Below are 27,993 nucleotides of genomic sequence, written 5' to 3' on the forward strand. Positions count from 1 at the left end.
TCAATTTTTTAAACCTACTGATGAGTTTCAAAGATTGTTTAAATTGTATTGTGTGCCCGTTTATCATGTACTGGTATTTCCAATACATTCGGGTTCTTTCTATACTGTATATTGTTTGTATGTATAGGAATATTTGTTTGTTTAATAAATACTTTAGACTTTTTGCGGTGGCTGTCGGTCATGTAACCTTCATTCTATTAGGAAACGTATATCATATGACTAAGGTTAGGGTGCACATTTCCTCTATTTGTATTAAGGCAAAAAGTACGATGTCAAAAATATACGTCTTGGTCTAGCTGGGAGATCACCCAGTCACTCAGTCACTGATTGATATGGACGGAATTCGATATGGACGATTTGTCTAACAAGTTCATTAGAAAACCGTTCAATCGTAGTTAGCGCAAAATTTGCATGCTGTGGCTTCAATGAACAACACTTTGCAAAAATGACGGAAGAAGATGACCAAGGATATCGCTGGGAGACTGAATATGAAAAGACCTGGTATGTTGTAAAAACTCATTATCGTGAAAGAGCTTTTTATGCAGTTAAAATAGACTCTAGATCAGGAGAGATAATTTCTATAGTCCTCGAAGGGGATGGGGAGGGGGTTACCCGTTATTTATCACAGTTATGCACCAGTCAATTGTAACATCGCCCCACCCCCAGGTCCGGGGGATAGCTGCGGAAATGGTCCGTGTTTTTACAGGTGGCCCAGCACTGCCAGGGGTCACGGACACTACGGACCATGGACATTACGGACCAGACACTACGGACCAGATTTAGGGACATTAGGACCAGATTTAGGGACATTACGGACCAGATTTAGAAATTTACGGACCATGATTTATATTGTTTTTAAACATTTTTTTTAATTATTCACTCATTGGTCTGAAATTTGTTAATAAATACTTGAATATTAGTGCTCAGTATGACAATTATCTTTAATGTAACTGAAAAATCCCATGAAATTCCAATGTTAAACATCAATGTATGTTTAATAAAGTATAATGATAATTCGAATAATAATGAATAATAATGAACGTAATATGTGTTTATCTTATAATTGTAAATGTGAATATTAATGTTTTCATATGTGATCGATTGCTTTCTGAAATAAAATTTGAATAGTCATATTTGTTTGTTTTCCGTTTCATCTGATTTAATTGAAAGTGCGCCGTTACAATGGGTTTTCACACTTTTATGATTGCCAATTAAAGGTTGTCAGTGTAATGTTTGTTTCTTTTGTAATATACCGCCGATAATTACGGGTACAATTATAACTAATTAAGGCAACAGAAATTGCCAGTTTGAAAAATCAGTTTGCAAGAATTGCAACAAACACACATCGTTTATTGTTTATATGTAAACACTGATATGTTCTTATATGTGCTCGATTTATTTTGGTAAATAAACTGTTTTGGAACATATATCTTCTGTTGCTTTTAACTGATTTAACTGCCGATCTATTCGAATTTCACGCGATTTTTCACAGTTTTATGGAAGATATAACGTCATACTGAGCACTCATATTCAAGTATTTATTAACAAATTAAAAACTAATGAGAGAATAATTTAAAAAAATGTGTTTAAATCATGGTCCGTAAGTTTCTAAATCTGGTCCGTAAATTTCTAAATCTGGTCCGTAATGTCCCTAAATCTGGTGCGTAATGTCCCTAAATCTGGTCCGTAGTGTCTGGTCCGTAATGTCCATGGTCCGTAGTGTCCGTAATTCACTGCCAGCAGTGCTTGGTGAATGCGTTTGTTTTTGTCTTTGCGCGAAATATAGCAGGGAATGGGCCTAACCTAGTCCACCTAAATGGCCGTCAACGAGTCGTTTGAAGATTTTTTTTAGTATGGCAGACTTGAGATGTCCACCATCCCAGCAAAAATTAACAAACAGTCCTTGCGGAGAGAATTCTGGGGGCCACAATTTTGAAATTAACTCTGTTATAAAATCAAATTTATATGAAAATGTTATTGACTACTATTAAATACAGATAAATTTATGTCATTATGCAAAAAAAAATATATATGTTCAGATATCATAAAACACTCGATTGTTTATCAACTATCCTGATATCTGTAAATCTTGGACACATCCAGGTTGTTTTTTTCGGTATTTTGGGAATATGGAATTTTCGCGTCGATTTTGGCAAAATTGGGAAATTCTTGATAAATAATTATAATACACGGATTAACACGCTGAATAATCATGATAATAGTTAAAAATAACTCTAAACATTTATTTAGAAACAAAGTAAATTTTCCAAAAATTAAACAGTGTTGACTGTAATTTTTCACCGGACATTATGACCGACCAAAACAAAAGTTTCGTCGGTCAAAATGAAAATATACCGGACATGTCCGACTGTCCGACGGACATTCCCATTGTCTGCTTTTCACATGAATATATTCAGGGTCACGAAATTATTGTTGCTAACAGACATTTTGTATCAATGTTGATTTTAATCGAATATATTTGTACCCATGCTTCCATGATTTTTAATCCTCAAACGCGCACCCACAGTTATTCTTGCTTTTCTATGTATTATGCAGGGCAACGTCACCTGTGTCCATAACAAGTGTGATACCTAATTTGTCTGATGTATGATGTTTAATGGAAGATTACATTAATTTCAGAGGATAAATGATAAATGTTATTCTTACAGTAAAGTTATAATCATCCTCATTATCATCAGTCATCATTCAATCATCATCATCATCAATTATCACATTATCATCACCATTATCAAAGATATAAGGAGGCACTGAAAAATATCACCCAATAAATATCATCATTACATTGTTTCTTCGTCACAAATGGTGTTCTTTTGTACCCAATTGGCTTTGGGTGCAAATACATTCGAACACCTAGCCCAATAAATTAATAGTTAGTATCCATTCAACACAATTGTTCAAATTGTTCTAAATCTTATTTATCTTTATTTAACAAAATATCAAATTCCAATTATAAGTGTTCAATGTGCTCATAAGGATGAAGACAAAGAGTGTATAAACCATCAACATATAAATATAGCACGTGACGCGAATACTGTCCTTTGTTAAGTCTTGGCGGGAACCACTTTGATGCGGTAATATTATATAACACAGGTTCTCAAATGTTGCCTTTTTTGCGTACGGACAACTTGTGAACATATCTTGTCATTTTTAGTAGCATTGCGATTGGGTGAAGCTGTGTTTGACTTTGAACTTAAGAACATACAAGTAAATATTATTTAGGCATTGTTAGATAACAGAGATGTGACTGGTTTGCTGCAAACTTTCCTGGACATTGTTCTATCGTTGCTCGAAGACCAGCAGGTTAATGATCATGGCCTACTGCATTCTCAGAACAGGCAGTTGTTCAAGCTTCTGTATTTCATTAACTTGTTATTTTTGTGTCTAATTATAAGTTGTTTTTTTGTCAGGGAAGTGCTGCAAGAAGATGCAGAGGGCTCCCTTCAGGCTAGCATTGATGAGCTCGTTCACAAGGCGAAGCGGAGAAAACAGTTGGAGAAGATCACCAATGTCCGACTGGGAATGGTTTGTATTATGTGTTAAAACACATCATGATCTCCTTGACTTGCTTGAATGTTTTAGACGAAAAGGGAAATAAAGTAATACTTTTTATATGCTTTTTTTGTTTTTGGAATTTGGAATAATGAAGTCGAGATAATGGAATAGACTTTGTGTCAGTGTTGGTTAAATTAACCATGGCCTGAAATGAAACCTTGGATCAGTTGAAATCAGCTGTTTTTCTGAAAAATAAAATCATTTTGTGTTGTAGCTAGTCCGAAATGTTCAAAATTGATAAAAGGATGTGTAAGGTTAATTTGAGTGTCTCCATTTTGAGTGGATTTTGTTACCAAGCATTGACATCCCTGCTTGTACAACCTAAAACAAGATAAAAATATTGGCATTGGCTCCGCAGTACTTTTGTTTGACTCTTGCTGACCCTTTGTTTTATAAAAAATTGTGTGATTTATCTTCTGCTTTTATTTTTCAGATGCGTCACATGTTTATTATCATCGACATGTCTTCAGCTATGGATGATCAAGACCTTAAGCCATCAAGACTAGTCTGCTCCTTAAAGGTAGTTAGTGTAGTCTAGGAATAACAGAATTATATGGACTGGGCTTAAGACTCTGACTCTATAGCAAAACAAACCAGCAATATTAGCAATGAGTCGCTCATGCAAACTGACAATCGGTTAAGACCTGTTGAACACTCATCAAATGAGAGGTTTCAATGAACAAGCCTGAATGTTTAACTAGTGCTTGGCATGAGAAATATTCCACAAGCCATTACTGGTTCAAGCTACTGTGGTTGAATTTCAGAGCAGAAATGTTTTGTATAGGACATTGTCAACTCTCTTATATAGTAAAAAGAGGAACAAAGATTATATTTTTGTATGAAAGCGATTTGTGGCATTCATTTTTGTAGGTTTTGATGCATTTCATCCCTTCTTGTCTTCAGTTATTGGAGCATTTTATAGAGGAGTATTTCGACCAGAACCCTATCAGTCAACTGGGGATAATTGTAACCAAGAACAAGAGGGCGGAGAAAATCACCGAGTTAGGAGGTCAGTCTATATCACACATACCTTATAAGTCCTGCTAGATGAGCGAGTCATTACTCAGACAATTTTCTTCAGCTATACGTCATAAAGTTTTTCTAAAAAGTTTAAGTGCATTGTAAACATTGTTGAACAGTTTAATAGTTTTGTGTCGCTTCCTCCTGTTCTTAAGGTAAATGTGTTAAAACCTGTTACCTTGTTCGCCCTAGTTATTTTTAACCAAAATCTGATGAAAGAGGTATCAAATTTGTGTGGCCTTAAACATACCGACATCAGTGTTCGAAATTCACGGTAGCCCGATAGCCCGAGGCTACCAAATTTCAGCTGGGGCTACCGATTTTCCACAGCCGACCGGGCTACCGTTTTTTCCTTAGGTTATTTAAAAAAACCTGCCAATTAAACGCGTTACGCATCATGTTTTTTATAAGCAAAGCCTTATTATTCAAGAATGCGTCCTTCAAGGCGACTGGAGCGATTAAGTCGCCTTGACAACGGCGAAGTCGGTCGCCGAAATTTACATTCAAGGCTCAAGCCATGTGCTCAATGTTTGTTTATTTAATCAATAAATATAAACACATGCCAAAATTCATTAACGCCCGAAGTGACAAGTAATTAACTGTGTCTATTAGCAGCAGTCAAACTCTATGACGTCATTAACTCCGCCCATTATGTAAATTAACCGATAAAGTCGGCAGTTTTCCACAACAACGATGGCTATGAAAATTGACAATGCTAAAATAGCAATATCAACATTGATATTTTATTTATTTCATTTAACCCATTCCTTCATAGATACGCATTTATTGGCCTCTGCGACCAGTGTAGATTCAGACCAGCGGGCACATCCATGCCGTCTGATCAGGATCTCCACTGTACACTATTAGATTCTAGAATGATTTCCTGACATAAAGCGAACAGGGGAGTTCCTGACCAGACTGCACGGATGTGCCGGCTGGTCTGGACCTGCGCTGGTCGCAGTCGTTTTTCGACATCTTTCCATCAGGGAATGTGTTAAATATATTTTATTTATTAGCTAATATAAAAGAAAGATATTTAAGTTTTTAATGCGAACAGAACATAATCATTCTACAAAAGTTGTCTTAAATGCGGAGGAAACAGGTGCTCGCTTACTTCCTGACAAATTTAATCAAAGTGAAAGGAGAACTGTCGGATATACAGTTAACTCGTTGTCTGTGTACAGTACAGTAAAGTTCTATTTTATACCTTTAAATAGCTTTGCCATTAATTTTTAAAGAACAATTATAGGAATATTGGCAATATAAACATCGATATATTTTTGTTGTTACTTCTGAAACTTGAAAGTGAAACTGAAAGTTGAAAAGAGAAAAATGTCATTGCACAATCGCTGGTGCATATCGGATTTGACAAGGATGCATTGGATAACAGAACTTATCGTACATGCATAACTCTTTCCATTAAATAAAAGATATGTTCAGGAAATATTTTTCTCGTATTACCTTTTTGAAAACTTTATTAGTTACTGAACTTTTGATGACTACACTAATATATGTATGACTATAATTTATTATTGACGCAATGTTCAGATTGTGGAGCATTTATTGAAACTGTATCAGCATGCTTGATTAGATATTCAGAATCGTTGCGGAATCGTATTTAAACTTCCAAAAAATATTCCGAACGAATGATACTTTTAAGTGTTTAAGTTTGGGCTAGTGAAATTGGTTTCGGGCTAGTAAAATTTCCTATCTGGTAGCCCGAATGGGCTAGTGGTTTCAAAGCCGAATTTCATACACTGCTACATGATACAGGACTAAGATATTTGGTAAAAGTGAATGAAATGTTCTCAGGTAACCCCCGGCGCCACATCAATGCTGTTCAGAAGTTAAAAGAGCGGGCTTGTCAGGGAGAACCTTCACTCCAGAATTCCCTTGAACTCGCCATGCAGACTCTAAGGTAGGCATATTTTCCCCTCAAATGTATTGGCTGTTTGATTAAATGTTATTAAACAGAATCGTTACAGTTTACCTTGATACATTCTTGCCTATCTGATAACTTTATTGTCTGTAATTCTGTCTTACATGTAAATTATTTTGAAGGTGTTTTTTTGTAAGCTTTTCTGTGATAAACTCCTTTCTAATGAGGCAGGAAATCATTCATTTTGTGAAACAATGACAAAAATTAGGAACAATTTTTTTCTTTTTGAATTGTCTAAATTGTTCATGTACTTTCTTTGTTTTAAGACATATGCCTGGCCATGCTAGCCGAGAGGTTGTGTGTATATTTGGTAGCCTGACCACGTGTGATCCAGGAGACATACTGGAAACCATCAAGGTCAGGTCATCAAACTTTTCACTGTCAATTTTGGGCTTTTGTATCATTTGAATTTCTGTCAAAAGTTACAAAATGAAGTAAAAAAAAATGATGTATAATTCTTGTACTCTGGTCAATCTCTTGGCTTTTAAGTTGAATCTAAGATGATTATTCAATGATGACCGATGAATGTGGTTGTAGGTGCATTAAAAAGCTGTATTGACAAGTCTTAGATGGCAGTGTTGATGACCATACAGAAATTCAATATTATGTAGAGACTTACCATTCAAATATAAATAAAAATGCATTCACTCAATCTGTGATTATAGTTGGTGGGAGAAAGCAATATCCGTTGTTCTATGGTTGGATTATCTGCCGAAGTCCGGGTCTGCAGGAAGTTGTGTTCAGACACAAATGGTGAGTTACACGCAGTCCCTACCTGTAGGTTCTGGACAATGTTTATTGAGATCATAATTGACGTGGTCAGTGTTCCAGTGGTTAATGTTTCAGTCTCTGAATCAAAACAGAAAATCCTTGTTTTATTGTACAATTTTCATTAGAAGAGTAAAATGGTAAAACCGTCAATATATGCTGTTTACAATGTTTAACAATTATCTGCATATTTTCTGTAAAAAATAGCTGCATTTAAGATAATTTATGACATTTAAGAGTCTTTAATCTCAAACTTAAACTCAAGCATAAGTGAATACGCCCCCAGGGTGTGATCCCCACCTGAAGCCTTGTTGTTGATAAGTACAGATTATCAACCAGGAATGGCAAATGGTTCATACTCACTAACACATAGCAGATTTTAAAACTGTAAATGTGGATGGCGCTTTAAAAGCTCTTCAGAGCTCATTTTACTAGTTTATAAATGGCAGATTTCACGTTTTGGTGACCAAAAAGTTCCCGGCGAATATTGATTTTTGAAGTTTATTGCAGATTTGTGATTTCAACATAATCTTTTACAGCAATTTCTTATCTATCATATTTTAGAACATTTGCAATGATTTATTCATGCATTTTTATAAAAAAAAGAATTTTGTATCACCATACCATTTGTGCTAGTGTTACAATATTGCCGGTAAAAACTTGTTTTTTTTAATATTTTGATCCAAAGAAGTATTTTGTCTTGCACTAAATGGTTCATTTATCTATAAAACAGATTGTACAGACAAAAAATAAAGATTGTTTCGTTTTTCTCAAATAAATTTATTGAAACAAACCCTAATTGGACAACAAGACAGAAAATGCTTTCTGCAAACATAGGTTTTCTTTTTATATCAGATCAGATAAGCTATGAACATAAATGTTTTGTTGTGGTAATATAAATGTCTCTAGTATGGTGCAATTATCATTACCTTTGATATTAAACATATATATTATACATTGCTAATTGCAGTATGTGCTAGTGTTACCACAAAACAGAATGAGTAACATTAGCAGTATGTCACATTAGCAGTTGGACAGAATGTTTCACAACAAATTAAAATACAGACCTACCACAGACTGTTTGAGCTTGATACAGTATAAAACAAACTATATAAACGATTGATAAACACGGTCAATTGATAATCACAAAAATTCTTAATTCTGTCCAATAAATAACGATATCAAACACAAAAGCGGTATGAATTCAATATAAACTACGTACCTAATGAATGAATACTTACAAACGATAGTTTACAGACGACATTGTTATGTTTGAATAATTGACTCTGGGAAAGTCATCAAATTTCAACGATTTTCTTGCTTTATTAAGCGCTTGTCTTAATGCTAGCGTGACATAATGTTAACGTTACATCGAAGGACAGAATGAGCCAAACTTGGATTAAGTTTTTATCAACGGTATTCACCACTATTTTTATCATTTCAATGTCAACTGTGAACCAGTCAAATATAAAAGTAATCGCTACCCGGATGTTAACCCTCAGTCGGTGTAAATTATTCACGAATAGAAAAGGTGCTATCGTCATGCTAAAATGGGACAGAATCGATTTTGAGTAACATTAACACATTTTTAGACCTAAAAAACTTTATGATCGGGAATGACCAATTTCTTGTTACATGCAATACTGTTTTTATCCGACACGTAGTCTTTGTTTTCAGTGATTTAATAAAGGTGTGTTTAGGCTTAAAACAGTTAGCAGTGGATCATGTCTGCTAATGTTACACAACAATTCGAGGACAGATTACCGTAACGTTATCACCATGCGCAATTACCGAAAATTTAAGTATATTACGAACGAAATGCAATTATTTTAGATATATTATTGTTTTAATTAACATTTCTTGCAAACATTATTCAACAGACAAGAATAAAATACTTACCAGATGTTACTGAAAAGCATCCTCAAAAAAGTGGTATATTGGTACCGGGAAGATTTTCTGTCTTTTTTGTCCTAAATATCGGCATATTTTTACATTTTTTTACCTTATTTAACACAATATTTTCATTATTTTAATACAAATCACTTCTATTAGGTGTTCTTATTGGGTTGGGAAAGGCAATTGCTGTATATATGACGTTGACATGCAATAACAATAAATGAAAGCAAATGGGCCAAATAATTGCCTTTTTTGTGAAATCTGCCAAATGTGATGCAAAATAATTTTTCCTTTTACCTTTAACAATGCCAAGTCAACCTTTAACATGTAATTTGTTTATATGTAGGTCGTTACACTGTGATATTGGATGAGAGCCACTTTAAAGATCTTTTAAATCAGCACACCAGTCCACCCCCTGCCATGGTAAGTCTTGTTACTTCATTACCATAGCTACCCTGTGAATAAGTTTGATTTGAAATGGGCATGTTTCTGAAACTACTGTTCATAGAACACACTTTCTAAAACCTGCCAGATCTGCTTACCAAGGCAGTTATCGAAATTAGACTTTTGTATTCAAAAACAAGCCCAAATTGTTGTATTATTGCTTGTTATCAAACTAAAAATGCCCTGATAAAATCCAGAATTTTAGCAAGCCCGAAAAGAATTTTACCAGTGCAGGGCTTGCAGGCTTTTGCAATTTTTTTACCACTGCCAAGGCTGGTTAAATTTGAATGGTCATTGTTAAGTAATTGTAAAATTTACTCTCTATGAAGAACAATAAAGGTTTGAAATGCGTTTTTGCTGGTAAAGGTTTAAAATGTTTTGCGAGGTTTGCAAATTAAATAGTTTGATACAATAAAGTACACCTATTACAAAAAATATTCGTATTAATTCTGTGTTCATTTTCTATAAAGTGTAGCATGATTTAATTCTTTTATACAGTGATTTTCTTAAGATGAACAATCTCTTTTATGCCCCTTGATAATATTTGTTACCACTAATGTCTTTTTTTTTTTCAGATGAACACCGAGTCTTCCCTGATCCGAATGGGCTTCCCCCATCAGCAGCTAGGTAGTGATAAGGACAAGCCTGCCATGTGTATGTGGTATGTACATGTATTTGTGTATGTAATTTAGTCATACATATGGGATCAGATTGGATGGGTTTTCCTGAAACATCATTACAAGACAAAGACAGGCCTGCTTTTTGTATGTGGTACGTACTGTACATAGACTTTTGTAAAGTACTGGGTCATTGTTTAATGATCATCAACATGGATCAGATTTGACAGGCTTACCAGCAGCTACCAGGTTGTTTGTAAATGTTTGTAATTGTCATAGTATTCTTGTGAATACCTTGTCTTTTTTTAGCTCACCAGGGTTCGAATTTAGACTCGCATACTCGCAAAATGCGAGCAACATTTGCAAATTGCGAGTGACTTTTATTCAAGCTCGCAAAATTCTGCGAATGGCTTTTTCTAGACCACAAAATGTTAAAAGGAAAGTAGAATAATCATGAACTTAACTCAGCTGCGTAGTAGAGTGTAAACAGCCTACAAGTGGCATATTTACACTACCAGTATAAAAAAGACAGTACGGAGTCACGCTCTAGTAAGTTTTCAAAAATAGAACAAATACAAAAAAGGCCAAGTTTTATCTTGAATATTTCCAGGATGCTGTGAGGCGTGCATAATACAAAGTGAATACAAATGACGTAATTACCTAGCTCAATCATTGGCTAAATTTAGCGCATTCATGCACTATATGTAAACCCTATCAACCTTTGAACATATTTCCGCCCAACTGTCAAAGTGAATAGACTGTTGATCGATATATTTCATGGTCCAGAGCATCCTCGCTACTATTGCTTTTATTTATTTTAAATTTATAATGTTATTGTTTTTAGCTCGACTATTCGAAGAATAGATGGGCTATACTACTCGCCCCAGCGTCGGCGTCCGGTTAAAGTTTTAGGGCAAGTTGGGATTTTCACTTGTAAGTCCAATACCCTACATTCAATTGACTTAATACTTCACACAGTTGTTTAGGGCCATCACATGATGAGGTTAGATAACTCCATATTATTCTTTACACAGATTATGGCCCCTGATTGACTATGGAACTTGGGTTAAAGTTTTAGGGCAAGTTGGAATATTTACTAATAACTTCTTTATCCTTTGTTCAATTGACTTAATACTTCACACTGTTGTTCAGGACCATCCCACAATGAGGTAACATAACTCCATATTATCCTAAATACAAGTTATGGCCCCTGATTGGCTTAGGTTAAAGTTTTAGGGCAGGTTAAAGTTTTAGGGCAAGTTGGGATTTTCACTTAAAACTCCAATACCTTTCTTTCAATTGACTTAATGCTTTACACAGATGTTCATAGCCATCACATAATGAGGTTAGATAACTCTATATTAACTTTTATACAAATTATGGCCCCTGATTGACTATGGAACTTAGGTTAAAGTTTTAGGGCAGGTTGGGATATTGTTTAATAACTTCTATACCCTTCATTCAATTGACCTAATACTTCACACAATTGTTCAGGACCATCACCCAATGAGGTTACATAACTCCATATCCTTAATACAAGTTATGGCCCCTGATTGACTTAGGTTAAGTTTTAGGCAAGTAAAAGTTAAGGGCAAGTTGGGATTTTAATAAAAAAAACACTTCTATACTGTTCATTAAATGCACTTAATGAAATTCAAAATTATTTACGACCATCTTACAACCAGAAACATAACTCCGTTTTAAGCCTAAATACAAATTATGGCCCTTGAATCTTTTTTTATTTTTATTTTTATTTCCTTTGAAAGACATATTTGTATATTCTTAACCACATTTTCATAATGGAAAATCAAGTTATTTGAATGACTTGCGTCATTGTTTGGGCGGGCTGGTGGGAGGGCAGCATCAAAGTCACCTTATGTATCAAATAATTATGCCCCCACAAAGTGGCGGCATATAGGGTTGCCCTTGTCCGTACGTACGTCTGTCTGTCTGTACGTACGTACGTCCCGAAGATTGTTTCCGATCTAATTCTTGAAAACCGTTTGTCCAATCCTCACCAAACTTTAAACACATGTTTGTGACCATAATATCTTGATCAAGTTCGATAGTCATGGAAATCGCTTTAGTCATTTAGGAGTTACGGCCCTTTTTTGCCAAAAATACTTCAAAAATATATGTTTCCAATCTAATTCTTGAAAACTGTTTGTCCAATCCTCACCAAACTTTAAACACATGTTTGTGACCATAATATCTTGATCAAGTTCGATAGTCATGGAAAGCGCTTTAGTCATTTAGGAGTTACGGCCCTTTTTTGCCAAAAATACTTCAAAAATATATGTTTCCAATCTAATTCTTGAAAAGTATGTGTCCAATGTGGATCCAACAAGTGTTTTCCTGCCTGAATGGCGCCATATAACCTATACAGTCTTGCGATGCCGTAAAACCCAACTCAACTCAACTTATCCTATATGTGCAGATTATCCTGAATAATCATTATGGCTTATTTTCTGTGACAAAAAATCGAAGTGGGGGCATCCGTGTCCTATGGACACATTTCTAGTTTTAGTTAGGTTTGACATAAAGAGACCAAACTTGGTATTTTTATACGTTATTGTATTCTAAGTCAAAGCAGCTTAGTCGAGCGCGCTGTCTTACGACGGCTCTTGTTAATACTTATATCTACTTTATGAAATCTGCACCGTGTTTGCCGAATGGATATTACCGGATGGGGAGGGTAAATATACAAAATGAACAATGTCAAATTATTGGACAGCTTTGTAATCAAAAAGGGGCCAGCATCTGATGAGTCTTTCCGTACCCCCCAAAAAGAATAAGCCATCAACAAGTTCTAGTAGTCGAGTTACTCAAGATTGATACGTTTTAATATTCATAATATGTCTTAGGTGTAAATTTCTACTTAACCCTTTCCCTCATGTCAAATCAGCCATATTAGGCCTGCCACTGCATGGCTTATCAGTACATTGATAACCAGTAGCCAATAGATAATAAGCCCCTATAAGTACCCCTACTGCATAGGAGATTATTGGAGAATATTGAAAAATTGCCCCCTATGCATTTCTATCTTATTTTTCTAGTATTTCTTTTGGTTTAATCAATTATAGTTCAATATAAAGTTTGTAGGTAAATGAATTTCCAATCCAGTGGTATAATTATGCCCCCACAAAGTGGCGGCATATAGGGTTGCCCTTGTCCGTACGTACGTCTGTCTGTCTGTACGTACGTACGTCCCGAAGATTGTTTCCGATCTAATTCTTGAAAACCGTTTGTCCAATCCTCACCAAACTTTAAACACATGTTTGTGACCATAATATCTTGATCAAGTTCCTTAGCCATGGAAATCGCTTTTGTCATTTAGGAGTTACGGCCCTTTATTTGCAAAAAAAGACTTGAAAAATACGTCCCGAAGATTGTTTCCGATCTAATTCTTGAAAACTGTTTGTCCAATCCTCACCAAACTTTAAACACATGTTTGTGACCATAATATCTTGATCAAGTTCGATAGTCATGGAAATCGCTTTAGTCATTTAGGAGTTACGGCCCTTTTTTGCCAAAAATACTTCAAAAATATATGTTTCCAATCTAATTCTTGAAAAGTATGTGTCCAATCCTCACCAAACTTTACATACATGATTGTGACCATAATATCTTGATCAGGTTCGATAGCCATGGAAATCGCTTTTGTCATTTAGGAGTTACGGCCCTTTATTTGCCTGCCATATAACCTATACAGTCTTGCGATGCCGTAAAACCCAACTCAACTCAACTTATCCTATATGTGCAGATTATCCTGAATAATCATTATGGCTTATTTTCTGTGACAAAAAATCGAAGTGGGGGCATCCGTGTCCTATGGACACATTTCTAGTTTTTATTCTGTTGTCTAAATGTGACCAGTCACGGGATTTTTGGCCCGAAACCACTTTTTGGGCGAAAATGAGATATGAGTGCTTTCTGACTGTACTATTCTTAAGGATAAAAATACTGAAAAGAAAATTCAAAAATTCCTATTTTTAACGAAATTATGACAAAAACTAGAAGGGCACTTGGTTAAGAAACAGCTGGAAATTCGGTAAAGTTCAAGAATTTATTGAAACATTTGTATTCACAGATGCAATAAATATTCACAACTACAATATACACAATTCCCACATTATAACGACAACAATATATTTTCAAAACCATTCTCAATTATTATTGAGAAAATAAATGAAAATTAATTGGTAACCATGGCAACCATTATTGAAAAAGGCATTTTGGGGTTAAATTTGCATTTAAATATACAATAAATGCCATATGAAGCATTCAATAATAATTGATTTGTTAATTGATATCCTCAAACCTTACTGTACATGGTGTATGTATTTGACATTCAAAAAAAAATCAGAATAAAAAAAAACTGTCAAGTACAGTAGTTTATTGGCAAATTTTCACAATAAATTGACATTAGGTTGGAACTTGCACCTAATACAAACCAATGTATATATCTAAAAGTTAAAGTATGTTACCCCTGTAATTTACTATAATTTATCTCATTCGAATGGTATTTAAGGGTTTGTTTTTTATCCTGGTTACCATGGCAACATGCCACAAACATGATTATAATCACACCAACTTTACCAATTTACCTCAAATGTGATTTTTTGTATAGTCATTCATTGCTCATAAAACATGAAATGGTGGTATGTATACTTTTAATTTAATAAACATAACATTAACATTTTACAAAAATGAAAGCAATTTATTTAACATACTAACTACTTAGCATGTACACGTCATTATGTAGTCTCAAGAGGTATGCAATTGGTCACATAGTACATGACAAATTATATTTTCGGTGTTTATTCATAGGTAAAAGTTAAAGCTGAAAATGTTTCAGGAAGGTTTTAAAAATAAAGATATTGAAGAAAAACTGAAAGGTTGCTAAGGTACATTTTATCAGGCTGTGAAGTAACTAATATTGACAAACAATATGATAAATGTCTTCAATTCAAGCATTTATAGGCTTCAACTGCCAGATTGTTTTAAGTTTGTATTAATAATAATCATATAGTGGTCTCCATTATATGGCAGAGGGGCTCTACCAACAAAAGACAGGGTGTAGCACCCTTCTATCACTCATTTGCTAAAACCACAGTTTTTCACTCAAAATCACTGGTAGCTTCATTTCACATGAACATGTTTCTATTGAATAAATAATTGTCAATAAAAAATTGATGCACGTTTTCATCAGCTCAGTAACAGGCTCATTCTCAAATCTTATATTTAGTTTATAAAGATTACATATCAGTTTATTGTTTTTTTCACTTATTTAAGGGATCAGAGCCTTTTTGCATTACGTCCTTTTAGTTGGATGCGTTCAGGGTACTCTCCATGGAAAAGCCATTGTTGTGGGCTTGTCAATTTTAACTTCAATCTCACTGTCCTGGGCATGCTCTCTCATGAATTCACTCACTGGGTTGTCAGCTGAAGTTCTGCAAAATAATGTTCATATATGTACATTACTTAGTGTTTGGAATAAATTTTGCAAATTAACTTGAACATCAAAACTCACATCTGAATAAAATGGACAAAATATCTAAAATTGTTTTTGACTTATGTTCATAGATATACATACACAGGCAGTCTATAATACTTCTGTTATACCTGAAGTGATGATATTTCCTCAAGTTTGGAATGGACTTCAGGGGTCACTTGGTGTACTCCAACCAGTCAAAGAATATAACCAGTTTGCCAAGGTCATCAATCCACAAAGGATGTGTGCTGCCTCCATTTGGTCTAAATAAATAAATAAACATGTTGTTTATATTATGATATTATACCTATTGTTTTAACACAAGCTTTCTTTTACATAATAAGGTATTATAACCAACTTCAGTGTTTAAATAAAGCACCAAACGTCAATATTTGTATACACAAAATCCTTTAATTTGGCTTTAAATCAACATTTAAAGCAACAAAATTAAAAACAAAACAAAAACAACAACATCTTTACAACTTACCTTCCACAGACCAAATCTCACACAGGACTGAACTTTATGTCACCTGCTTCCATTTAAGTAAATGCTGTTTCTCTCCCTTCAGAATACATCAGACCCTTAAACATAGAATAACATACAATTTATTGAACTGATTGCCTTCAATCCATAACATTTAGAGAAGTAAGAGAACAGATTTAAGCCCAACTATTTTTATAAGACTAATGAATATTTTGAGATTTCTGATTACTTGTATTGAAAAAATAATAAATGTTACATTGTTTTGTTATTCTAATGTTCTCATGTGTCAATATGCAGTGCATAAGTGATGTACTTCAACACTGCTTATGTCAATCATACCCAATGACTGCATTGTTTTTATTCCACCCAACACAGTTGTCAATGTGCAGGTATGCAGAGTCTTCTCTATATGATGATGTTGGAAATAAGGTACCGCACCAATGGCCACTAACAGCTAAACCCTTATCACTGAGATATCTGTGAACCTGAAAAAACACACTTTGAAATAGAAAAGATGTGTATATATATATATTTATTTACACTTTAATTTTATGTTCAAGTAAGAACTTTGAATAAAGGTGATATAAAATATTTAAACAAGACGGCCGCAGAGCAAATGTGAGCGCTTCTCTGTTTTTTCTGTGAATTTACAAAATATAAAGGTTTTCCATTTCCTCTATAATAAATTAGTCAAATGGCAAAACTGTATTAACCACTCAATTTATAAATAAAATTTACCATATGATTTACAGAACACTTCAAAGCAGGGCACTCTTGCTGTGCCTAGTATGGGTAGAAGACCTGCTCGGCATAATCAAAGCTGTAATGGATTGTTGTTCTATGTACAGCAGGTGCTTGACCTGAAATTCACATTTGATCATAATGTTCTAAAAATATGTATTTACAGAAATACAAATCTTTAACTGTTTATAGTTGGGGTGATGCCCCGGCCGATCAACATGTACACAATATTGCATGCCAAAGAAAGTTCCTGGTAGTCTGAATGTCATGCATACTCAAAAAGCAGCTTGCAGCTACAGTCAGTAATATTGGTCCTGGCTTTTAGAGTATTGTGCTCTAATTCTATATAAACATTTCCCCCATCTGCATTAGTCTATTATTTTCATAATCATCATGATCATCTTCATCATAACAGAAATTTATTTCAATGTACCTGAACCTCATGAGATGATATGTTATGCACATAAATCAACATTGCAAAAAATGGTTCATCTACAACTTTAAATTCATCAACATAGCTAAAAAGACTGCAACTCAAAATTAATTCGTAAAATCCATCAATAATTGTATTGATAGTTGGCCGCGGTAAGATGATGAAAAATTGATTATGTCCTTTTTCAGTCATCATAAGTATGCAAAAAGAGAATATCTGCTGGATTTTGATCTGTTTACATTTTCAATGTCAGACTTTCAAATTTCACTTCCGCTTTCTTTTCCTGCGATCAATTTCCATCCATTTGACCGAATTTAGAATATATTGCATTACATTAAAGATATACACATTTGTAAAATTATATGCTTAAACAATGAAAATAATTCTACTTACCAACAAATTCCTAATTTGATGTAAATGCCTTTGGTTCAGCTTGACCTACATCCTCAAATTTGGGTTAAAAAATAGCTCATGACAACTACGGGAGATAACACCAAAAGTAATAAACAATACGAAAGAAAGTGGTTAAAAAACACTATTTCTATGAGGATTACATTTTAAAGAATATATTTGACTGAACAATCTAGAGTGACAAATTGTTTAATGGTTGTTTTTACGATAAAAACTTCATTATTTTCTTATTTTTTTACGCTTCAACTTTGCGCACGTTTTTCTCGAAATCGAGGCTATCGGTTTCGGGCCAAAAGTCTCATGACGCGTCACAAATTATTTGGTTGAATATTTATAGAGAAACACAACTCCTGTGAAAAATTGAAGATGTTTCAATCGATTTCATATTATATACTATATTTCCATTGACACCTATGCATAACAACTTAAATATTTTGTAGTATTTCTTTTCATTAAAATAATGTTAGAAATTCAAATAATGAATATAGAATTTGTAGTGTTATTAAATTTCGAATCTAGTGATCATAGTTTAATCTAAAAAGGTTTTGACAATAAACAAATATTCAAATCACAGAAATCATGCATTGTTAAAAAATAAACACAATTTAATTGGGCAAACTACAAATGTTATTTCAGATTCATTGTTCTCATAAATAAAATTTGCATGTCCGTTGTTTTGAAATGAATTGAATAAAATAATTGTAAATATCAAAATAAAAGGCTGGGTCTATTACTGGCACAGTTTTAAAAACTTTGGGAACGTACTAGATATTGCCCTCAACAAGCCGAACAACTCGAATTTTTAATAGTCAGAATCGCTATTTAAATTAAATTTATTGATTCCGTAATAATATAATTAAAATCTGTCAACACAAGGCAATAAATCACGGTCCGAAATGCATGGATAATTACGACAACATTCTTGTGTATTTATCGAGATCGAGAGAACACGTGTTTTAACAGCTGTCAAACTGGGTCATATCACATATAATTTTATTATTATCCGTGTATTCACAACAAAATACTAACTTTGATTAACAGACGTAAGGGGACATTTTTATTACCGGATTAACATTCCATTTTTGGAAACAGAAGTGACAAATGACATGTGTTTATTCAAGCCAGACTCTTGTTTACTACATCGTAAATCAGCCATTTTGACACATTTCTTAACCATGATAGGTGACATCATTAGCGCGTGATCAAAAGGATATATTTATATGATATTAATTATTGGTAGTTTTAAATAGCTAGTGACGTGTATGGGGATTTTCCATTAAAAAACGAGACAAGCACGCGTCAAGCATGCGCTGTGAACTTTTAAGGCGTGTTTGACCTCTGTCTCTTTAAGTCGCGATTTTCCGAAAATCTTGAATAGTAACATCATCTTTTTTCATTATTTATATAATTATCGATGTTTATATTACACATAAATGCATTTGTTGCGAAAAAATAAGCAACAGATATGTTAATAAATGACCGTAAATAAGTATGGCACATTTTGGAACAATCATGCGGGAATCGATAGAGGGACATTTTGGAACAATCATGCGGGAATCGATAAAGGGACAATTTGGAACAATCATGCGGGAATAGATAAAGGGGCAATTTGGCACAATCATGCGGGAAAGGGTTAAATTAGACAATACTAAAGGGAATAAAGCAAATAATAAAATTGCAAGTTGATTTTTCATTTTGCGAGTTGCCTCAGAAAGCACTGGCAAAATTTTGCGAGTGCTCCTCAAAGTTAAATTCGAACCCTGCTCACCTTAGCCGTAGGCTGAGGGTGAGCTATTAGGATCGGATGATTTCGTCTCCGTCATCTGTCGTCCGTCCACACTTGGTTTGTTAACACTCTAGGGGTCACATTTTTGCCTCAATTGTCACATACTTGGTCAGTATGTTTGTCCCAGTAATTACGAGTTTGTATATGGGTCATTTGGGGTCAAAAACTAGGTCATAGAGCCCAAATAAGGAAAAACCTTGTTAACACCCTAGAGGTAACATTTTCAGCCCAAATATGCTGGAAATTTGTCAGAAAGATTGTTTCGATGATTTCTAGCTCAAGTTCCAATATGGGTCATCTGGGTTCAAAAACTAGGTCAAAGAGCCCAAATATGGAAAAACCTTGTTAAAACTCTAGAGGTAACATTTTCAGCCCAAATATCCTGGAAATTTGTCTGAAAGGTTGATCATTTTGAAGTCAAGTTCGAATATGGGTCATCTGTTTTTTTATTTTTATTTATTGTTTTAAATCATTGAAGGTACCAACTTCTAACTTCATGAACTTATTCACAGTAAATTGTGATTTTTTGTGACGAGTTATATAAAATCCAACCAAAATATTGTAAGAGTTATTGTCCTTTGTATCTTTGTAAACAAATGCATATTTGTCATGTGTTTAAAAACTGGACATACGGGTATTATAGTTCCACCTATTGTATGGAAGGGCAGACAGGCACCATCCAGTATGTAGTCCGATCAATTACTTTTTAACCCTTTGTCCAATTATAATCAAATTTGGTCTGAATGTGTATGAACGTGTTTGATAATTAGCAAAATTGCTAAAGTTACCCGATAGTTATTGTGCTCTTATCATAGAAATTACCTAAAATTGCTCTTGTCCTATCAATAACTTATTAAGCATTTGTCCAATCATCACAAAATTTGGTGAGAGCGTGAATGGGCATACTACATCAGAGAAGCCAAATCCCTGATATTGCCCTTTAATTATCAACAAGTCTATAGCACAAAGTTTTACTGAGGTGAGCGATATAGGGCCATCTTGGCCCTCTTGTTTTGGAAGGAAGAAGTCCTGGCATTATCGAAGCTTTTGTACTGTCGTTATCAGGGCTGTGCTAAAATATTAACATTGGCAATTTCTCTTGAACTAATTGAAAGTATGCAAACAGAACATAGTGGACAATATGCACATGTATAGCAAAGCAAATAACTTGGGCTTTTATAAGGGGTTGAGTAATTCCCCCTTTTTGACTGGAAAGCCCACCAAATACAGACAAGCGAAGGTGGTCGCAATGGGATGTTGATGGCACATGGTTTTCGTTATTTGAAAACTATATATCTTATAACTATATAATGTTAAATACATAGTTGGAATGATAATGCACTTGAATGAAGCATATCAACTGATCCAAGGGCCGTTGCGACAATGATCCTGCTCGTTGTTGGTGTCATATTTTGGTTATATAGCCTGTAAGAACTATAATTAGATTCATTTGAACAGTCTCAAATAGTAAAGAAATTTACCAGCTATTACTTATTTTACTTTAAGTTCAGTTATATTTCCAAATTTGAACTAGCCTCATTTCCATTTGAATGAACAATTTTGGCAGCTGGTATTTTTTGAGAACAATGAATGCCAGTATTAAATTGAAAAACAAAGTTGAAAACGAAAACAACTAAGTAGTTGAAATCTGTGACACCCTACAGATTTTCAGATGTTGTTTTTAGCTCCACTGGCCGAAGGCCATGGAGCTTATGTCGTCACAGATTGTCCGTCGTGAGTGCGTGTGTGCGTGCGTGCGTGCGTAAACTTTTACTTTAAACGACATCTCCTCTGAAACTGATAAGCGGATTTTGACAAAACTTCACAGGAATGTTCCTTTGGTGGTCCTTTACCAAAATTGCTCAAATGGTTCCGGTCCATTGCACAATATGGCCGCCACAGCTAAAAATAGCAAAATCTTTAAACGACATCTCCTCTGAAACGGATAGGCAGATTTTGATGAAACTTGACAGAATTGTTCCTTGGGTGGTCCTTAACCAAAATTGCTCAAATGGTTCCGGTCCGCTGCACAACATGGCTGCCAGGGCAAAAAAATAGAAAAACCTTTAAAGAACATCTTCTCAGAAACCGATGATCAGATTTTGATGAAACTTAACAGAAATGTTCCTTGGATGGTCATTAACCAAAATTTGTTAAATGGTTCCAGTCCACTGCACAACATGGCTGCCAGGGCAAAAAAATAGAAAAACCTTTAAAGAACATCTTCTCAGAAACCGATGATCAGATTTTGATGAAACTTAACAGAAATGTTCCTTGGATGGTCATTAACCAAAATTTGTTAAATGGTTCCAGTCCACTGCACACCATGGCTGCCAGAGCTAAAAAATAAAAAAAACTTTATACGACTTGTCGTCGAAACCGATGACCTTTTTTCGATAAAACTTGACAGAAATGTTTGTTTGGTGCTCCTTTACTCAAATTGCCCAAATCATTTCGGTCCACTGCACAACATGGCAGCCAGAGCTATTAAAGTAAAAAAATTTTTTAAATAACTTCTCCTCAAAAATTGATGATTGTATTTCTATGAAACTTGACGAAAATGTTCGTTAGGTGGTCTTTGCTTGAACCTTTTGGCCAGTGGAGCACAGGCACTGATGTGCCTCTTGTTATGACTTAAGATCCTTTAATGAAACTAGCCCAGACTTGTAAGCCTCATTCCCACTTTTCTTGTGCTCATTGCAGTCACCTGGACAGTAAGACTGTGGAGGGGTTCAGCACGACTGGCTACTTCTGTCCTCAATGTAAGAGCAAGTACTGCGAGCTTCCCATCGAGTGCAAGGCCTGTGGTATGTATCCAATAACTACCTTCTGCTCGAAACACAAATTGTGAACTCTTTAAAAATCAAAATACTGTAAATCACTTATTATAAGAAGCTAGTGTAGATAGGACGCAGGCAAAAAACCTCCTTAATATGGTTTATAGGAAACAATGCCTCCATTGGCCACCATGTTTGTTTACAGTGACCAAAAAGATATTTTTCATGAAAATGGTAATGGTTATTGTAAACCATACAATACTAAATGCATTTAGCAAAATATGTTTCTGTGTTTATTTGTTTCATACATAATACATAACAAATTGTTTATATGACCAATCATACCATTTGTTTCGATATAAATGATACTTTTACTAAGAATTACATATCGGGAAACATGACCTTGAGATACAATCCTTGAATTTAATGAAATCTTTTCTGACACGCAGGTTTGACGCTCGTGTCGGCCCCTCATCTAGCAAGATCCTACCACCACCTGTTCCCACTTGATCAATCAAAGGAGGTCCCGGTCACAGATTTTGACCCGGGCTTCAATATGTAAGCTTTATTAAGCATTTTTTTTTGTTTAATTTTGATGAATTAAGTAGTTCTGTTGGTAAAAGGAGTTCAGATTGATGAGAAATTCATTATTCACAATTCTATTTTATTTCAATAATAATATATTGTTTGAATGGTCAGGAATTTTATATTTTATTTCTTTTGTCTGGTAAAATCATCAAAATTTGTGTTTAAGATGAACAAGCCCGAATTCTATCTCTAGTGCTTAGCATCCAAATCTACCAACAAGCCAGACTCTGTGATGTCCATGCTTTGAGTAAGCCTGAAGAGCATTTGACCAATGCAGTGCTTGTGCTTATTTTGACCACTGCCAGCATATAAAACCAAAAGATTGTGTAAAGTATTTAAATGTTAACATTATCTTAACTCAAGTGTGTCAAGATAAACTTAACTTTTATCACAAAAATATTTACTTTGTTGCAGATACTGTTATGCTTGTCAAGGCCAGATTTTGGAACAGTCTGTAAGTGCCTATTAAACCTCATAGTCTTTCCTTTATTCACAGAACTGACAACTTGAAACAACAAATTACATGGACTTTATTTGTCAATTTGCAAGAGAAAACATTCATTTCTGCAAGTAGGGTTTAAGCTAACGAGTTAAATGGAAGGGTGCTAAACTTTGGTCTTTTTTGGTAACGCCCATCTGTCCTCTGGGAGACCAGGATGAGCACCCTTTTACCTTCATGGAATAAAAAGCTTAAGAGGGTCAAATATTTCTTCGATTAAAACTTCAAATATGATTTCAGCATCCTGTCCTTTAAAGCCTAAGTAAAATGTCCTAGCTGATTTCTATTTCTCTAGCATATAAGAACACAAATTCTTTCAATACAATGTTTTCTTTATTTCATTGAAAGTAATTAATATACACCATAGAAGATTGACTTCTGATTTAAAGTTTTGTTTATAACAATTTTGAACTTTAAACCACATGACGTTGTTTATATTATGCCTTCAGTGCAACAATTATAACCAATTAGAAAATTTGATTGTCTACTTCAGGTGTATCGATGTGTGAAATGTAAGAACCTGTTCTGTATCGACTGTGACATCTTCATCCACGACACCCTCCATTCCTGTCCTGGCTGTGCAAGCTCCCGAAACACTCAGACTGCAGAAGCTGTCTTTACTTGAATGCAAACTCCCGCAATACCTAGACTGCAGAAGCCATCTTAACTTGACTGTTACAAGCTCAATCAAGATTTGAACAGCACAATTTCATTGGGCAGCAATTGACAATCTACAGTTGAATTGTTCCATGTGCATCCATCAAGATCGGGCACTGTCTACAGTTGAACTGTTCTATTTGCCTCCATCAAGATCAGACACTGTCTACAGTTGAACTATGTGCCTCAAGTAATATTTAAACTTGGATGGCAGTCTCCACTTTATTCAAGTTGCCAAAGTCCACTGAATATGGATATATGTACATCTGTAACAGGTTTGTAAAGAGTTCAATCAGATCACACACCCTGTATATTGAAATCTTACTGTTGTTACCAAGGTATCTCATCAACCTGTGCCACCCATAAAAATGGACATCATAACTACTGGTAAGTAGGTTGCTGCTGGGTATGAGTAATGAGTGTTGTTTTTTAGATACATGTAACTAACATTATCATTATTTAGTTTGCCATGTTCTATATGGCATGGGTAACTGTTGTGATCTGCCTTTGTCTGAAAATGAAAAAAGGTCTGTGAAGCATAAACATTAGTACTAGAATTGATTTATTGCATTAAGCCATACATGTTTAAAGCTTGTTTGATTTACAAAGAAAATATGAGGAGGTTTTATCATAGACATTGGGTCGTCAGCTTTGATTCAGAACCTCGAACCTTGGCTGTAAATAAAAATGCATCCAAGATAATCAAATGACTCATGTGCATATGTTGCTAGTTGCAGAACACCCCTGACCGAAAAACACAGACCAGCGTGGGCATTTTTTCCACAGCACTTATAAAATATTTTATTCCAGTGGTAGAAATCTTGTAAGCAAATGTGTTAGCTTTGCATTGAAAAAGGGTCAAGACTTTCGTTGCCATGGTCTTTGGGTCGCTCTTGTAGATATTGTTTTTTATCCTCTTTAAAAATAGGGCATAAATTAAAAAAAATCAAGGTACCGTAAATGACTGGGTATTAGACACACTTTTTTTTCCAATATAAGGTTTTTGCATTACTTAACTTTTCATTCTCGACAGGTTATCGTTTACGATATACTGTCAGAAAGAAATCTTACAAAGTGTCTTAAAAGGTACTTTTCAGTGCCATCCAGAAACGAATTGTCACACTCTTTTCGGTGCCTATCCTAACATGAAACGAATAAAAATGAAACATATTTTGCATTGTCATTGTATGGTTTTAAAGATAACCATCGCCATTTGCACGAAAACAATTTTTTTCGTCACTGTCAACAAACATGGTGGCCGAAATCGGCAGCCGATTTTTACATTTTTCTATGCGTCCTTTAACACAAAACATTGATTAAAAGTTTTTTCCTCAGTTTTTTTTTTCACGGATTATTTTGCCTGCGTCTAATACTCCCTATCATCTTATACCCAGTCATTTACGGTACTCAAATGAAACTTGGTACACATGTTGCCAGAGGTAATGTTCACCTTTATAGTAATAGTTATAGTATAGTCTTTCTGGCTTTTATAATTGTTGTCCCCTTGTTGGACTGAAAGAACTTCAACTGAGTGTTATGGTTTTCTCCACAGCACCTTAACTTTCCTTTTTGTTGTTTTTTGTTGTAAAAAGGGTTATATATAAAAGCCTTTATTCATTGTGAATGAAAATTCCATGTCATACTTCTTGCTTTCCTTTCCTTTCTTTTGGAGAAATGATCAACTTTAAAACTGTAAGTTGCCAGGGACAGCCTTAGTTATCTTTAATGGTTGATGTGTTAACGATGGGTGTTGTTTTTTCATGTTGCATTGAGATCTGTTGAATGGTTAACAAGTGGTTCCTTCTTAGCAGCTTCAAAACCTTGTCATTAGTGGCTGAAGGATTGAAGTGGACAGAGTTATTGTTAAGTTTTGCTATTAATTGTCATTTTTTCTTCAAAAGAGGTTTATCGTCCAAGGGACAATAATGCTCACAACTGAAGTTTTGTAGAAACTGTTTACCTTAGATCCAAACTGAAATAAGTAAAAAAGTTAATTCAGAGGTCAAAGTTTGACCTTCCTGCAGCTTCTTGGATTCATTTGTTACATAATGTCATGATCATATGTTTTCGCCTTGGCTTCACTGTGACCGGACACAGTCAGCTCCTTTGGGTAAAGAAACCGTATATTCCTTTGCCCGCATTTTTTATCCAACAGAGACCATGTTGATGAATTTATTACACAAAATAACATTGTAAATTATATATTGCCATGACGGCACATTCCGAAACTACTACAGTTTCCAAAATTGTTGTACAGATTTGTTACATAATGCGTCATACTTGAATAGACTTATGGCTTTATTTATCTTCATTTGTAATTGAACATGCCATAATATTTTCTGCTAAAGTGTTTGTTTCTGATGTATGAAGGAAGAATTTGGATACCTCTGTACTACAAATACAGTTTACTTCTGATATATAACAAATGAATATTAAATACTGAAAGATTTTTCCCACTTATGAACTTTTAACTTATTTTTGCGATTAACAGTTTCTGTCTTTTACATGGAAGTTTTTTGCTGAAGTGGGTTTTGTTACAGAGTTATTTTTTTGTCTTAACAAATATGATCAGGTATCGTCTATATGCAGTTTATGCATTCAGCCTATATCTTAAGAGTGAAAATTGAACCTGCCATTAGTCCGTTTGATTGTTCTTAACAAGGTTGACAACGGTAATGGTCACATCTTTAACATGAATATGTGAAAGTTCCAAACAAATATATATTACTTGAGCATCATTTGAATGAGCTTTTTAAGTAGAAAAGAAAATGGTAACAAAAACATATTAGAAAGCACACAGTACAAATTTTATTAAGAAAACAAGTCATTGACAATAATATACAGAACAATTTATGGTCATGCTATGTTTTAATAACCTATTTGAACATTTTAAAATGTCAAGAAAACAGATCAGATTCAAAAAATTATTTTAAAAAGAGGAAACCAAACAAAATAGTAATATTACCATCACACTATACATATATTCAGTTATTCATGAATCAGATCAAATGCAAAAAAAGTGTTCAAGCTTTGAGTACAAAAAAAAGACGAGAAAAACTGCTACATCGAGGAAAATTGTCATCCCTGCAGATACAATGCAAAATGTGTGTCCTATTGCACTTGGCACAAAGCCAGTTTATTGTCCATATTGATCCGGTAAGGTTTTCCGGATCCTCCAGACACAGAATGAGGGAATAACCCTTCCATTACCAGACCCCAAATATCCGTGGGTCCATAAAATAAACTGCCTGTAGGCCAGGTGGCGGTTGGATCTCCGCAGGTCTTCCTCCTCATTGAAAACGAGGATGTCTTGCCTCATTAAACGGGCAGGGGCCAAATTCCCCTAATTCATTACAAGGAGGTCAAAGTCCTTAAAGAGGAAAGGTATATCATAAGTCAGTGGCATTCATCACAGATACTTAGGCTAAGATTTGAAATAAGAAATATCCAGGGACAGATTATTATCAGCCATACTTAACTTGGTACCAATTTTCAAGTAGTACTTCGCAACACTTAGTACTCACCCTAGCAAGAGTACTTGTACTTATACTTACTGTGAAATCATTAATGTTTGTGGGCATGAAATTTCGTGGTTTGCCGAAAAAAAACAATTTCGTGGGTACTTGAATTCGTGGATTTTCATTATTGAAAAAAAATCGAAGATGGGATCGTCCTAGATCGTCTGCATAATATCCATGCGCTGGCCCGTGATCTCCGTCTTCTACGTCACTCGGTTTATGACACTCGCTAATGTGGTACGACATGCCAATTAGTGCATATAACATAACATAACATATATCGATTTAATTGGGAATAAAGGTAATAAAAGAAGATGTACCCTGATCATAAATACAGATAGGGGAAGC

At 34.5% G+C, this 27,993-nt stretch overlaps 1 protein-coding gene and 1 long non-coding RNA gene across 3 annotated transcripts; one reads left to right on the forward strand and one right to left on the reverse strand.

The window, feature by feature from the left end:
• The first annotated feature begins 381 nt into the window (after nt 1–381).
• Nucleotides 382–27,233, forward strand: LOC128202676 (general transcription factor IIH subunit 2-like). 2 transcript variants are annotated; one of them, XM_052903723.1, is made up of 13 exons: nt 382–501; nt 3,429–3,543; nt 4,007–4,093; nt 4,477–4,582; nt 6,406–6,511; nt 6,799–6,889; nt 7,198–7,285; nt 9,543–9,619; nt 10,216–10,301; nt 22,310–22,413; nt 22,833–22,941; nt 23,386–23,425; nt 23,964–27,233. In XM_052903723.1, the coding sequence occupies exons 1-13, from the start codon at nt 446–448 to the stop codon at nt 24,093–24,095; spliced, it is 1,197 nt and encodes a 398-aa protein (XP_052759683.1). In that variant the 5' UTR covers nt 382–445; the 3' UTR covers nt 24,096–27,233. The 2 variants fall into 2 exon arrangements, with proteins under 2 accessions (XP_052759683.1, XP_052759684.1); XM_052903724.1 differs by lacking the exon at nt 23,386–23,425 and having other exon boundaries at nt 23,964–24,100.
• On the reverse strand, nt 14,305–17,946 carry LOC128202679 (uncharacterized). Its single transcript, XR_008255787.1, has 6 exons — nt 17,803–17,946; nt 16,974–17,095; nt 16,575–16,720; nt 16,239–16,333; nt 15,883–16,014; nt 14,305–15,710 (listed from the first exon to the last, which is right to left on the reverse strand). It is a non-coding gene; the product is annotated as an uncharacterized LOC128202679 (long non-coding RNA).
• Nucleotides 27,234–27,993: the final 760 nt, after the last annotated feature.

This window comes from Mya arenaria, chromosome 9 (genome assembly GCF_026914265.1).
Source record: "Mya arenaria isolate MELC-2E11 chromosome 9, ASM2691426v1".
NCBI lineage: Eukaryota > Metazoa > Mollusca > Bivalvia > Myida > Myidae > Mya > Mya arenaria.